Source organism: Coffea arabica, chromosome 11c (assembly GCF_036785885.1).
Source record: "Coffea arabica cultivar ET-39 chromosome 11c, Coffea Arabica ET-39 HiFi, whole genome shotgun sequence".
NCBI classification, from domain to species: domain Eukaryota; kingdom Viridiplantae; phylum Streptophyta; class Magnoliopsida; order Gentianales; family Rubiaceae; genus Coffea; species Coffea arabica.
Window position 1 is genome coordinate 34,014,347 of NC_092330.1, and position 14,713 is coordinate 34,029,059.

General features: G+C 36.1%; 3 protein-coding genes across 5 annotated transcripts; 2 read left to right on the forward strand and 1 right to left on the reverse strand.

The window, feature by feature from the left end:
* Positions 1 to 1,406: 1,406 nt before the first annotated feature.
* Positions 1,407 to 3,621, forward strand: LOC140016746 (protein BASIC PENTACYSTEINE1-like). Of its 2 annotated transcripts, none has more exons than XM_072070437.1 (2): positions 1,407 to 1,640; positions 2,486 to 3,621. In XM_072070437.1, exon 2 carries the CDS (start codon positions 2,491 to 2,493, stop codon positions 3,337 to 3,339), a length of 849 nt encoding a protein of 282 aa, XP_071926538.1. In that variant the 5' UTR covers positions 1,407 to 1,640; positions 2,486 to 2,490; the 3' UTR covers positions 3,340 to 3,621. The 2 variants fall into 2 exon arrangements, with proteins under 2 accessions (XP_071926538.1, XP_071926539.1); XM_072070438.1 differs by having other exon boundaries at positions 1,430 to 1,640; positions 2,464 to 3,621.
* Positions 3,622 to 7,452: 3,831 nt separating this feature from the next.
* LOC113718860 (putative clathrin assembly protein At1g25240) lies at positions 7,453 to 9,149 on the reverse strand. Its single transcript, XM_027243785.2, has one exon. The coding sequence runs from the start codon at positions 8,825 to 8,827 to the stop codon at positions 7,679 to 7,681; it is 1,149 nt and encodes a 382-aa protein (XP_027099586.1). The 5' UTR covers positions 8,828 to 9,149; the 3' UTR covers positions 7,453 to 7,678.
* Positions 9,150 to 10,704: 1,555 nt separating this feature from the next.
* LOC140016798 (protein BUD31 homolog 2) lies at positions 10,705 to 14,131 on the forward strand. Of its 2 annotated transcripts, XM_072070654.1 has the most exons (5): positions 10,705 to 10,840; positions 12,535 to 12,653; positions 12,759 to 12,946; positions 13,573 to 13,774; positions 14,012 to 14,131. In XM_072070654.1, the coding sequence occupies exons 2-4, from the start codon at positions 12,560 to 12,562 to the stop codon at positions 13,726 to 13,728; spliced, it is 438 nt and encodes a 145-aa protein (XP_071926755.1). In that variant the 5' UTR covers positions 10,705 to 10,840; positions 12,535 to 12,559; the 3' UTR covers positions 13,729 to 13,774; positions 14,012 to 14,131. The 2 variants fall into 2 exon arrangements, with proteins under 2 accessions (XP_071926755.1, XP_071926754.1); XM_072070653.1 differs by lacking the exon at positions 14,012 to 14,131 and having other exon boundaries at positions 13,573 to 13,972.
* Positions 14,132 to 14,713: the final 582 nt, after the last annotated feature.

Consider the following 14,713-nt stretch of genomic DNA (forward strand, 5'->3'; position numbering starts at 1 on the left):
CTCGCATAACACGGAAAATGCTTTGCTTTTCCAAGTACGATCCATGTTTGGAATTGGCATACGGTGTACCACTACTATAATCCAGTTAGTGCCTTTGTCTTTTTTCTTCCCCAATCTTGAAGGATAACTCTCCAGATATTATTTTGTACGTACTACTTCCAGTAAAATCGTTCAAAACGTTTCACATATTTCATCAAATGAATTTTTTATCGTTCACTTTCTAAAGTCAAGTTAGCTAAATTTGGTCTCTCAATAATTTTCTCATTATTTTTTAGTTTGAATCAATCATGTGACTCATGTTTATCATTTTTTTAGGTGTAAAAAGGTTACATTCCATTTTTAGGGAAAAAATGAATGTGAATGGGATAATTTGTTTAATACTTTAATTACATTTAGGGGGAAAACATGAATGTGGATATGATTGTTTATTTAACTATAAATAGAATCTAACTTTTTTGAGCTTAAGAAAATGACCACGTGTGGTTTATGTGGTATATTCAGATTAAAAAAATGGTTGTAAACCTAAATTGGGATCAAATTTGATTTATTTGATTTTGTAAGGGTCATAAAGTCAACATTTTATAAGTGAGAAATAAAAAAATTTATTTTGACAAAATATAAGGGACGTTTTAAACAATTTTTTCATTATGTTTTCTCCAGAAAAGAGTGCTAGTGGTTGCTTATCACAAATATTTATTTGACAACAGTTTTCATAAAAGTGCTTTGTTTTTGTCTAATAAAAATGTTTAATCCTCTCATTTAGAAGCACATTTAAATAAGTACCTTTTGTGTTTGATGACGCATGGTTTTTGAATCTTCTAAATGTATGTATGCCCTTAATTTAGTTCAAAATTCATGACAAAAGGTCAACCTCTCTATTCTCAGATTTCTATATTGAAAAAAAGCTACTATCTCCAAAGAATGCTAGGTAATTTTAAACTCTAAAAGCTTTTTAAACCAAAAATCCAATTTCTATATTTATCAAACACTCTTTGTTTTTTTTCCCTTTTTTACTTTTATATTTTGAAATCACCCTTTTGGCAAAGAAGAGTAATCTTGAAGACCTTAGAAGTACTTATTATTGATTTGGAGATTTGTTGTATTATTCAAATGACCAATAGTATATGTACTTCCTTTCCTTCCTTTTTCTAATGAAACAATAAGAAATCATGTAGTAGTAGTATTCCAAATCTTGTACTAAGTACACATTAAAGTAGTTTAAAAAAAAAATCAAAAAGGAAAAGTTGGGAGTGGGGTTGCCCTAAAATTCATTAGGGGATAAGGAATAGCCTAACCACCTAAGGTCGGTCCTTCTTGTCACCTGCAAATAGTAAATTTCTAACATTAGACATCGGTTGGATTTGTTTTATTTAAATCTGGAAATATTTTTCCCCAATTTTCATTCATTCAAACAATATATAATAAAACACTTCAATTTTAACGCCAACCTCTCTTTCTTTCTCTCACACATTTTCTCTCTCCCTTTCTCTTTCTTAGATTTATCTCTCTCCTCTCTCCTCTTTCTTCTCTCTCTCCTGTCTCCTCTCTCTCTTTCTCTTTCTCTTTCTCTTTCTCTCTCCTCTCTCCTCTCTCTCCAGAAGGGAAAATAAACCCTAACTAAAAGAGCTGTTTACCCACAAGTAAGTTCTCTCTCTGTCTCTCTCTCTTTCTCCCTTTCTTTCCCTCTCTGTGGATATAAAAATCTGAACTTTTTCATTTCTGTCTAAATATTTGAACTTCAATTTTGCCCTAAATTTTGTTTGCATGGTTATTGTACTTTGAACGATTTTTAGCAGCTGATTTGATTCCAATTATGGATCGGTTGTTTTTGCCTCTTTTAGGCCAGATCTGTATGGAAAAAATTAAAGATTTGAACTTTGTAGTGGAATCTTCATATCATGAGAAGTCCTTCGATGGGATTTCGTATTTCGATGATTTCTTATCTGGGTTTTTGTTTTTTTGGATTTTTATGAGATGGGTTTCGCAGATCTTCTCGTTTTTGTGTTTGATTTGTGAAGGTCACCTTGTTGGGTGTTGTGAAACTAAATTGCTTCATTTTAAAGCTTTGTTGTTGCAATTAAGCTGAAAACCTTTTTTGCTTTAGGGGGGAATCTGGTGAGATTTATGGAATATTGTTGTGGAAATTCCAATGCCATTAATGGGTATCTATCTGTTTCTTACAGAATCAACAAACTTGAATTCCAAATCATTTTTTTGTTTAAAATGTGGTTTAACTTTCTTTTGTTGTCTGTTGCTTTGTTTAGAATAGTTCCTAAGATTCAATTGATAGTGATCTGCTCAGGGGCTGTTATTGCATGACATTTGTTAGATCTGCCTGTTTTCCTGGTTTTATGCTTGTTTATCTTTGATTTTCTTAGTTGTCGTTTGATTCTTCTATGGCATTGGGGGCAGAGATGCCCATCTTGGGAAATTGAGATCATGGGGAGAAGTTAATGTGTCTAGTGATGTCTGTTGTGATCTGTAGTTTTGATGGATGACGACGGATTGAACATGAGGAACTGGGGTTATTATGAACCTTCTTCCCTTAAAGGGAATCTTGCTCTGCAGCTTATGTCATCTGTGGCGGATCGGGACACGAAACCTTTCCTTTCTGGGCGTGATAGTGGTGTGATGGGAGCTGCCAATGGAGTGTATCATCCCCGGGATTATTTAATTTCAGGAGCTCCTGATCACATGGACTATGTGAGGGACAGTTGGATAAACCATAGAGACAAATTCGTTCACATGTTTCCAGGGAATCCATACAATACTGTGCTTCCAGAGACTTCTGGAACTCATCAAATGCAGATGCTGCAACAACCTGAACCTAGCAAGGATGCCAGGGTGAGTGTGGAGGATGTTGGTGTCAGAAAGGAGCCTGGTCCTGCAAAAAAGAGGGCAGCTGTTTCTGTCCCAAAGACCCCTAAATCAAAGAAGCCAAAGAAAAACCCTGCTGTGCCAAAGGAAAATGGAAGTTCCTCGGGCCAGCGAAGCAAAGCAGTGAAGAAGAGCATGGATGTTGTGATAAATGGGATTGATCTGGACATTTCTGGTATTCCTATTCCTGTTTGCTCTTGCACTGGTACTCCTCAGCAATGCTATCGATGGGGATGTGGCGGTTGGCAATCAGCTTGCTGTACCACGACTATATCTATGTATCCCTTGCCAATGAGTACCAAAAGACGTGGAGCCAGAATTGCTGGAAGGAAGATGAGTCAGGGTGCTTTCAAAAAGGTTTTGGAGAAACTTGCAGCTGAGGGTTATAACTTTGCTAATCCGATTGATCTCAGGAGTCACTGGGCCAAGCATGGTACCAACAAGTTTGTAACAATCAGGTAGACCTGCACAGTGGGTACAATTAGTGGACTGCCACTGCACCCGGTCTGTTTCTCCTGTATATATATCTGTGGCCTTCTGCAAAGGTTAATTTGGCATCCTGTAGTCCATCAATTTTACTGTCATGAGGACATCTGTCTTCAACTTCCAGATATGATTCTCAAGAGGCGTTGTTTAATTTCCTTTCTGTTGGTGTCAATGGCTAGCAAGTTATCTGGCCACTGAGTGTAGGAATGTCAATGACTTTTCCTTTAATTAATTGGAGAATTTTTTTAATTTTAAGTATGTATTAATGATCTTTCCTTCCTTTCTCTTAGTATTTATCTTGTATGCGTCATCCTCCGACTAAATAGATGCCTGCATATTGTATCATAGTAGGAATTGCTAAGTTTCAATCATAGTTGACCTATTGGACGTGCCCTAGCATTGCTTTTTACTGATTCTTAATAATTGAGTTTTTTTAAGATATGTAGTTCACCAATTTGCATGACTTAGTATATTTGCTGAATTATCTAAGTAATTTATTATTCGGACTGTGTATGCTCATTCAGCTGTTATCTGGTCCACAAACATATGCTTGAATTAATGCTGTGTATTTTTGGGTCGTGCATGATGACCTCTTAGATGTTTTTGCTTGCATTTTGTCCTCTCTGCTACTATTTGCACTAGCCCTGATCCATTTGGTCAAAGCGTGACGGAAAAAAGAACAGATGATACAAGTTCCTCAATTTTGAGATCTTAATCTTTTGGCTACTCTAGTTCTTTTCATTTCTAATGAGTTGCTTCAATTCAAGCCGACCACAAATGCAATATGATTACTCGAAAGGTCCTGATTAAGTTAAATATTTTGAATATCTCCTGCTGCTGGTGTTTGAATGAGTAAATCTAAAAATGTTAGGTTGATAGCTTGGGAGAATTTGATAAAAGCTGCACTCCTTTTGACCAATTAGATCATTTTGAATCTTTCTTGCAGCGCTGAGAGCTGAGAAGATTGTTGTTTCTAAGATAAGATGTCAAATGCCAAGTAACTCTTGGGTCAATTATGTGACTATGATGTATGGTTGTTTTTTCTTCATTTAACGAGAATAGCAGATTTTGGTAAATCTACTAGATCTTTGACTGTTTTTTGGCTCAAGTGGTCCATCAACTTCAGTCTTGTTTGGATTGATTGTGAACAAATTGTTACAAAGAAGAGCATTTGTTAATTGTGGCTGCTCTTTCTTTTTGTCAAACTCTGGATTGATGTAGTCAAGACCGGCCAGAGTAGTTTGGTTTCAGTAACTGTGAAATAGGTCGGATTTGCCTTGTATGTGTTGACCTGAAATCCGAAACGCTAGTGAAACAATCTGTCAAACCTATGTCGGGGTAATTGAGAATCAGGACTTGGATTGATTAGGAAAATCTGAAGAGTTGAGTCTGGATGCTTTTGTTACACTGGTTTAATGAATCTTTAGGTTAGAATAGTATGTTATTCATGTATATAAGAAATTTTACATGATACCAATGTCAGTCTCACCACCCTGGTTCAGATTCTCAAATTTGTGGAAAATGCCAACTGAGAATATTTATACTGTCCAGTGTTTTACGTATTATTCCTGGTTTAAGAACGGTGATTCCCGCATCATTAATGCTTTGAGTGTTGGAAGTTCTTTTTGACTAGCTACTTAAGAGATTCTTAGATATTTGCCTTTAAGTGACCTCCTGCAGCTTACCTTCTTGGTTCCAAGTTAATTTTCTTCGTTGAGGATTAAACTCAAGGATTTCGACTGACCTTTACATCTAAATATTGCCAGCTTTCCAGACTTATACACAAATACTTTTGTAAGTTTGAGCACATTGGTTGATGACAAACATCAAGATTATTATGATAAGACTGGAGTTTTAGCAGATTTTTGTTTTAGTATGTTTCAAATCTTACTCTGAAGGTTAGACGTATCATCTATGTTATCAATATTTATTGCCTTCTTTCATCACAAGTGTGAAGCCTCTCTGGCTTTCCTTCACCTCTAGCTTAGGTGCATGTACTTTTTTGATGCTGGTAATTAGCGTTCTGGATTTTCTACCATGTGGTTATGACATACAGCTATCTTTTAAGGGTAATTTCACAAGGATCTTTTGCTTGGCAAGTTCTCTTGAGACCTTATTTTCTTGACAAGTTTATATAGTCATTTCTTATGTTGTTACTTTCTTGACAAATTTCCACCCTTTCTGAATGTGTGCTTGTGTGAGCTTTTGCATTGGACTGAATGTTGATGGAGTATTCTAAATTTAGCCTATTGTGCCTGTGTACTGGAAGACTTCTATGACCACATCATATGGCTTGTGTGTATCTGTTGATTGATTTGTTTTGTCAAAATTGTAGCCTGTCTTGCTGGAACATATTTGTACTGTCCAAGTAAATGACTTGATGAAGGTGCATCATTTTTTTTCCCTAGGGTTGATGCAGATTGTCTGTTTCTTAAGTTTGCTGTTCACTGAAACGCTTTTTGTTTCTCATCCCCTGAGGAGTTTTGGAAGGAAGGAAGGGGGCTTTCTGGATTTTGGTGGAGGGTTGGGGAGTGCGATAATGTTTGCATTGAGTTTTTGGATAGTGATAAATGGAGAAAAGTGTCCTAAAATTGCTATGCTGCTATTTTCCTTGAAGCTTGCATCATTATAAGCTCTAGCTTAAGTGATTCTTTTGGTCGTATTCTTCCTTTGTTTGCTTGATGATTTAGCATTCTCAGTGGAAGTGGAAGAGGTATCTGAATCTCTAGTTGGCTTCAGTCCCCAAGGCAGTGAAATTCCTTGCCTTGAAAAGGGTGGAATTGTATTCTCATTCCTTCCCTTTGCAGTCTTTTGAACGCTAACGTGCAAAGGGGCATCTGATTCCTCTACTGATAAGATCAGTCATTTTCTTGAATTACTTTTCTTTCTAGTCCCCTGGATTAGTGTTGATCTTATTCCATGAGTGAATCATAAAAGCGAATAGAATATATGCCTTAGTTGGTCCTGCTCCTACAGTTGCAATGTGTTAACCCTAGAAGAAACTTTAACAACCCCCAATGTATTACAATTTTTGGCTTATAAAAAATTGTTGGCTTATAGAAATTTTAACTATGTTTTGGCCTGTGAAAAAAAAAAGAAAAAGAAAAAGGACTCTATTTTGGGATTATAAAGTTGGAACATTTTACTTTTCACCATGCATATGCAAATTGGAGACTCAGAGTTACACTGATATTTGTTTAGGATACACAGACCGGAACTTATAGGCAGAGAAACGGTTCCACTGCTACATGGTAACTACAACCTTACCTGTGGTGACAGGATTAGAAGCAAAAACTCTGTAATTCATTCAATCTTCTGGAGATGTAAAAAGATTTACTTTGTGACAGAAATTTCCTCTCGGATGAAATGGAAGTGCTTTTTTCCTTTTATATTTAGTGTGGCCATGCTGGTAAAGAAGTTAGAGCCTAAACAAATTTCTTCATGGCTTACAAACCCCTCCAACCCAAAACAAAAAAAAAATTCTAAAAAGGACATGCAAGCAAGACGCTATCATATTGGTCTTGCTTGGCTTTTTCTCTAAATTTAGTGCATATGCTAATTCATGAATGTGAATTTGGTAAAGTACACTCTTTGATGGCGAAGATGACTAGCACCAAGAAAGAGATTCCATGTACGCCAAACAAAAGAGAGAATTATTCTTCACCGCCGAATGTTTTAATCAACCACATTCAAACTACATATTGGGTATTGAATAGGCATCATTGTAATAACTTTCAAGGCCTATGGATCAAGGTAGTCCAAACTTTAATAGAAATTTGTTCATGGTAAGAATCAAAGATTTGTATTAGTTGTGCTTGAGTTGATGATTGTTTTGCAAGTTATGTATTAAGCCTAATAGCTTTATTGTTCAAACCAAATTACCGGCCAAAATGGTGGACTTAATTCAAGTCTTAAGAATGTGGTGGCGTGCATGGCTAGGGAAAAAATGATAGAGAAAGAAAAGCACTTCAAATCATTGATTACATGAATGAATGAAAATAGTTTATCATGGCGAACTGAGCACAAAAATAAGAAAATCTAACTTAATTGTAATTCAAAGAGAGTATCTCTATAGGCAAACTAGTGTGCTTCATTAGAGAGTCTAAACTCAAATCATTATTTATTTTTGTCAAAACTGAGGAATGTAACACAAGATGAATCTCTCATCGAATCATGTTGTATTTCCTTGTACTATCACCTAGGTAATTTGTAAACATGTTTTTGTGATTGTTCATACAAATGATTTCTGCGTCCTTTTGATGCAATTGATTTGGAACTTGAATATAATGGAAGGGGACATGAAAGATTATGCAGGCTAGAAGGTAATTAAATCTGGTAGATCATCACATTTACCCTGTTGTTGATGGGGTGGTGACAGAAAAGGATTGGTTTTTGAGGCAGCTGTGAGAGAATTTTCCGGGCAAATCACCATCAAATCTTCATCAAATTTCTCCCAATTATCTGTGATTACTGTCCTTAATCTGCTTCTTGAATCTACCAATACTGTTTCATTTTGACTCACAACAATTGCCTTTTTAGCTGCTTCTGATTTCCCATCCATCTCTGATTTATCAGAGATTTCATTGATCATGATCTCAAGATCATGGATGTCTTCTTGAGGAATTTCCACACTTTGAGGACATCCTTTGGCATTAACAACACCGATTTCTCTGCAAAGTTGAAAATACATCGAAAGTTCATCGCCTTGAACAATTGCTTTCTTCAGAATCCTGACTGCCATTGCTGCTTCAGCCTTTCCTGCTGTATCAATCCTCTTCAGGACCTTGGCAATCATTTGGCAGATTCGGCTATAAACGTCGTATACTTCAATGATAATGCATTCCATGGCTTCCACAATAAGGAAAACACTTGCTGCTTTCGATAAAGGTTTGATCTGAATCAGCATATCAAGCAAGCCTTGCAACTTCTGTAAAATCACAAGATCTTGCATTAATGATCTCTGTTCCTGAACAACCCCTCCTCCTCGAAAAGCTCTCCTCTCTTGCATATTAATGAAAAGCAGCGTAGATTTCTGATCAAGAAATGCGTAATACGCCCGAATGAATGCATTATGAGCCCAAATTTCTCCAGGCTTATTATATCCATCCTTGAAATTTGAGAGATCAAAGGGCAATCTCCCAATCCTCTGAACGACAGGGACCTTAGACGAAAAGACGCCATGCATCAGCATCAATCCCTTCAAGGCCACAACCCAACACCGCGTTTTCTCCATCCGAAGAGATAAACACCACACAAGAGGCTTGATATGAGCATCTGACAAACGTATCCATTTGTAAACTCTCTCAGCATTCTTGTAATCGATCGAGAATTCGTCGTGGCTGGTGGCTTTGATGATTGCTGCTTCAATGTCAGGGTTCCGGAGTGCTGTTCTTCTTGATAAGCTTGAAATCCAGAGGCTATTCTGATCTTTCAACACTCCGGAAGCCCTTCTCCATAGCCTCATTTCCTGCTATCTAAGGTCCCTTTAGTTGGACTTGGTATTGCCCAAAATTTTCCTTCCTTATCTGATGCAGAAATGTCTCTGATGTTACATTATTCAACATATTTTTCGCTTCTCTTCTCTCTCTCTCCTGGACATGATTATTCTTCATACTGGTCAAAGCAAACAACACAAGGCCTAATGGATCCCCATACACAACGCACCAAAGCCGGCAAAGGATTTACACTTGTTAGCCTATTTGGTTTAGGCTATCATCCTATATTCTTTCTCCTCGTTCCCACTTGTCTATATTTGCTTAGTGTAAAATAGAATGTAGTCCTGGACCTCTTGGTTCTTTTAATTGGCATTTTGCTTGAAATTTTGGCCTTTTTTTTCGTGTTTTTCTTTTTGTAAAGACAGAAAATTGGCCTCGTAAAGCTCACATTGTGCAGATAATGACACTCTTGAGTCCCTTTTTTTTTAGGTGTAGGCCTAGGTGAACTTGTCCCATGCAATTATAGAGAAAAAAGAATTAATTTTTACAATGACAAATAAAATATAAGAGCAATACAACTTGCAGAATGATCCATTAGAGGGTGGCACGACTTGGTCTAAATGCTAGCATTTCTCTGATTATGTTAAAATAATATAAAATGTACATTTTTTTTTATTTTTCTTTTGTCACCATGTAGGCCTGTCAATGGGGCAGGTTTAGATCCGGACCTAACCCGGATCCAATAAATTTTTTCGAGTCTGGGTTAAAAAATAATTTCGATACTCGGACCCGGATCCGGACCCGCTTACTCTAACAAAAAAATGGGTCGGATACATAACATAAGATTTTGACTAGTATTTAATCTGGACCTGAACAATATATTAATAATTATAAAATATAATTATTTATATATATATTTTTACCAAATTAACAATTTAGTAATGACTTTGTAGATTGATTTGTGGTTAGTTTTGAATTGACTATTGCGAGCTATTTGTGATTTAGTTTTGTAGTTTGATTTGTTTAAGTTTGAATATTGGATTTGTAATTGGTTTTGGATTTAATTTTGAAATATTTAATTTTGGATCTTTTCTTTTTGGGGAGACCTGGATCCAACTCGGGACCTGTCGGACCCGATTCCGTAACTCCGTAACTCTAAGGTCAAGACTCGTTAGGTATACGAGTCGGGTCCAGATCTACTACATAAAAATGTTTTCGAGTCCGGAATTTTCAATTTTGACCCGAACCCGACTTGTTGACACCCCCATGGCCATGGAGAAATATAAATTCATTTTTTTTTGTGGGCGATAAAATATAATAAAGAAGAGGGATTTTGCAAGGTTACAGTCGGCAAATTGTATCAGAAGTCATTAAGTTAATTTTTAATAATTTTTTAGGTGAGGGTCGGGGGTTGTCGAATTGAAGAGCTTGTTAAAGTTACATATTGAAAAATTAAATGAATTGCAAAATCATATAATACAAAATTAAAGTTAAACTAACATATCAATTATGATTCACCTAAACACTGTAATTAACAATTTCTAGATTAAAAAAATGACTAATATATTATATCTGAAGTTCAAAGTTTACACATCTTTTTGATTGAAAGTGATTTAAAGTTTACATATCTAAAGCTACCAGGGATGCTTCTTGTTTTTTCCATTTTACACAAAATTATAGGAGGTTAAGTGAATATTATTCAATAGCAGGGGAATTATGCAATAAAACGTTAAACTACAGGGTTAAATAGTATTTTACTCTAAGTGATGCATTATTAAACCGATAACTTGGGCCAAGTTCAGATATGGATATGGTTCTAGACTTGGACTCAGAACACCCAAACACCTATTGAAATCCAAAAATCTTTTTTAACTGGAAGGATCCAACTATTATAATATATCCAGCCCATTCATTCAAGAAGGAGAGGCGGCCTAAACCCGCAAAGTTTATTAATATCTCGATCCAACCAGCATCTTCTCCCCTTTTCACTTTCCCCTTTCTGGCTCTCCAACGCTGTTTCAGAAGAAGCCCTGTGTTCCCAGGTATTATTCTCCTTTGAAGCCATTTTTGCAATTAGTTTGTGTAGTTTTGTAATTTTTCTAACTGGGATTTTGGGGAATTCTAATTTTAGTCACTTGTTTGTTCTTCTTGGCGAACTTTTATGATGGTTTTGTTGTTCAACTAGTTCAGAAATTATAATGTTTCGTTGAAGCCATTTTTGCAATATTAGTTGATTTAACTTTGAGATTTTGTAATTGGGATTTTACGGCATTGTAACGTTTTGTCGCTTAGTTGTTTTTTGATGACTGTTGTTGATCTAGTTAAGAAATTAGTGTGTTAGGAGTAAAAATTTGCCTGAAATTACTGTTAAACGAGCCTATTGAGTCGAAGCTTTCAGTTTTTCTTCTCCTTTTTTTTTTCGAATGAGGTTAATTTTGGGTTCTAGTTTGCATGGATTTTTGCTGGAGCCAAACTCTGACAAGCTTTCTATCGAGCTCGGGTTCAAATAGTTCAACTTATTTGTATGAGGAAAGATTTTTGGTTCTATGCTTATGTTTTTGAGTTCGAGTTCAGCTTAAAATGTTAATGAATCCAAAACCTGGTGATTATATGAAATGCAGAGCAAAGCGGTGCAATTTGTTTTTCTGTTTGGGGTCCAATGTGAAGATTTGAAAGATTTGGGAGGATTTAAAATTAGTTTAGTACTTTCTTGATACGAGATTAGATAAATTGTTAAGCATTAGAGAAAAAATAAGATGCAAAAGTTCAACTTTTGTATGGATTAGGTAACACATGTGGTCCGTTGAGGTTGATTTGATTGCGTGAATTAAAATGAAGGAGGATATAGATAAGAAGTATGGGAAGTCAGAGCGACAATAAGAATTAGATAGTAATTCTAGTTCAAGAGAGTTACATTTCTGATGTAATTCTGCTTATTTTTCAGCTATTAAAATATACAAAGTCAATTCATACGGGGCCACATGCATGAGTAAAAACTGAGAAGCTTCTTAATCATGCGTGTTACTTGTAATGTGACTAGAAATTTGAAGTTGGTATGTGGAAATTTCCACTTTTGACTAGTTGAGAGCTGTTTTAATGCAGTTGAACACTGTTCTCTTACAATTTTTGGGATCTTTAGACTTAATTGAATTAGTCTGATCTGGATGTGACTTCTTTAGTCGACTCTGTCTTAGTGGTGAATTGGTGTTTTCACGTTAGTGCAGTATGGCGTTTTCTTGTGGTTAAGGTTGTTATACCTGTATCACACATGATACTATGTAGAATTTTTACTTATTTTGTTTGCCTGGTTTCTGCTCCTGTCTCTGTTGCCAAATATTGGATACACACCAGAGAAGCTCCTTATGAGATATAATTGAACAAAAAGATACACAGTGATTTTAATGAGTGAATGTAGAAGATTGATTCAAGAATAATTTGAGGGCTCCGTCTTTTGTTTTCTTGGGTTTTATGATGAAGAAATTGAAAACAGCTTCCAAGGGAAACTCTTGCTTAAGTTAAGGTTATAGTTTTATTCATTCTGTTTTTTTTGTCAATCTGTATGGTTATTCTGATACTTGAATTGTTTTCTTCTAGAGCTTTTAGAATTAAACTAAATAGTTGGTTTCGTTTATGATGCATGGGGGCTATCTTCTCATCCATTCTTCTTGTACAAAAAATAAAATAAAATAAGATAGGGAACTAAATTATGTTTATAAATGCTTGCATTTTGTTGTAGGTTTCTGCTCTAATCGACAGTTAAAATGCCAAAGGTGAAGACTAATCGGGTTCGATACCCTGAAGGTTGGGAGTTGATTGAACCCACTCTTAATGAGTTACAAGCCAAGATGAGAGAAGGTTTTGATTACTTAATTACCTTATCAAGCTCTATGGTTCTTCTTCCCTTTTTCTGGTTAATTCTTGGCTAATTTAGTCTCATTTCCTGTTTGCTTTATTTAACAGCTGAAAACGATCCAAATGATAATAAAAGAAAATGTGAGGCATTATGGCCCATTTTTAAGATAGCCCATCAGAAGAGTCGCTACATCTTTGACCTTTATTACAGGAGGAAGGAAATCTCCAAGGAATTGTATGAGTTTTGCTTGGATCAGGGCTATGCTGACCGGAACTTAATTGCAAAGTGGAAAAAGGTTTGTCAGTTAATGTTGGCAATTATATATTCTGGGTATTATCTTCCTTTCTGTTCGAATGGGCTCCAACTGATCATTTTGGCACTGAGTCTCAAAATTGTTTCTCCATTTTTGGTGTGAGAATCAGCTAAATATTGCTGAGGCTTGTTTTCCTATGTTTACTTTCTAAGGCTTAATTTTCCTTTTTCTCCATTTTATAAGTAATTGCCAGTCATGGCTGTATGGCGAGTCATGAGTATATGAACAATTTGAAGTGTTGATTTGAAATGTAGATCACTTGTTCACTAAAGGTGCCAGATGGGGTGGAGTGTAGACTTGACTCCATATATGGTCAAAGTTTTAATGGATAAGTAAAATATCATAGGAGCTTGGAATGATGGTGGAGAATGGAACTGATTATAGAAAGGAAAAAGTTTTCAACCTGTTCAAAACTTTCAAGATGCTTTTCTGAAACTCTAGTTTTTTTTTGTAATCTCTAGGCATGTTAGTCTGCTAGTTTGTACAAATTCCTACTAGTTTGAGTACCAGCCTCCTTTGTCTTTTTGTGGTTGGGCATGGGGAAAGCAATTGCCTTTGTTCTCATTGTTTTGTGCATTCATTTCTAATGTTTAATTTAATCACGGCAGCCTGGATATGAACGTCTCTGCTGTCTACGCTGCATGCAACCTCGTGATCATAATTTCCAGACGACATGCGTTTGCAGAGTACCTAAGCATCTAAGGGAGGAGAAGGTTATAGAGTGTGTACATTGTGGCTGCAGGGGTTGTGCCAGTGGGGATTGAGCAGAGCAGATAGTTTGACTTGATCTTGGCCGATATGTCATGAAAGGTGTGATCAACTCTCTTCAACTGCCCCATTAAGAATAGATGCTGTAATTGTATTTGCCTTGTTGGCAATCCCTGTACATCAAGGAGGTTAGAGACTCTAAAGTGCCGAGTTATGGCAGCTCTGTTTTGGTATTTGATTAGCTGTTTGTCAATGGCAAACACTTGAATTTATTAATCATGCATTTGCTCATTGTTCAAACATCTGAGTCTTATCGGGTTACATTTTCTTGTTGCCCAGTGAAATATGTGCCATTCTACCTGATAATTTATCCGGTTAGTGGAGGCAATGCTATAGATGGTGGCTTTCGATTACAAGGACCAGCTATTCTGTGGTATTTATCCCATTTTTACCTGAAAAGTTTGTTCAGCAGGGATGTACTGAACCTTAAAATTATGTCTGCGGGTGATTCTGATCTAGGCCCTGACAAGTCAACTGTTTATCTGAAGAAGCAAACATCACTCGAGAAGCCAAGAAAGCTTCCTACTGAGTCTTTCAAAGTAGGACTTAATTGGTGATCGAGTACTATATATAACTAATATCCGCAAGGTACACCAGAAGATTGGTATGGTTAAACCAGTCTAATAAATAAATTGACAGGCATATTGTGAGATGTCATATTGTATTCTCCAAGTTTAAGAACAACAATACCTACATTAGATGTTGGTATTTTGTACAGGTCGGAGGCACATTCTGTTATTATTTGCACTTGTATGTGATGTTAAAATTAAGGAGATTGGAAACTTTCATATTCTTGTCAGATTTTGAAAATTTTTGTCTGTGAGACTCCTAGGAGTTGTGGTAGAACTTGCAAGCTCTGATCGCTGCCAATTGGAAGGAAATTTTGTACCCCTTGCTTCGGTTTCCTAGTTTGACTGACTCGCCTCTGCTGTAGGTCAGATTCCTAAACAGAATCTGTTTGGCTCCTTGTCGTATAGTTTT

Coding starts and splice junctions, on each gene's coding strand:
- LOC140016798 (XM_072070654.1), top strand. CDS start 12,560: ATGCCAAAGGTGAAGACTAATCGGGTTCGATACCCTGAAGGTTGGGAG. Junction 12,654..12,758: donor ACAAGCCAAGATGAGAGAAG/GTTTTGATTACT, acceptor TTTATTTAACAG/CTGAAAACGATCCAAATGAT. Junction 12,947..13,572: donor TAATTGCAAAGTGGAAAAAG/GTTTGTCAGTTA, acceptor TAATCACGGCAG/CCTGGATATGAACGTCTCTG.
- LOC140016746 (XM_072070437.1), top strand. CDS start 2,491: ATGGATGACGACGGATTGAACATGAGGAACTGGGGTTATTATGAACCT.
- LOC113718860 (XM_027243785.2), bottom strand. CDS start 8,827: ATGAGGCTATGGAGAAGGGCTTCCGGAGTGTTGAAAGATCAGAATAGC.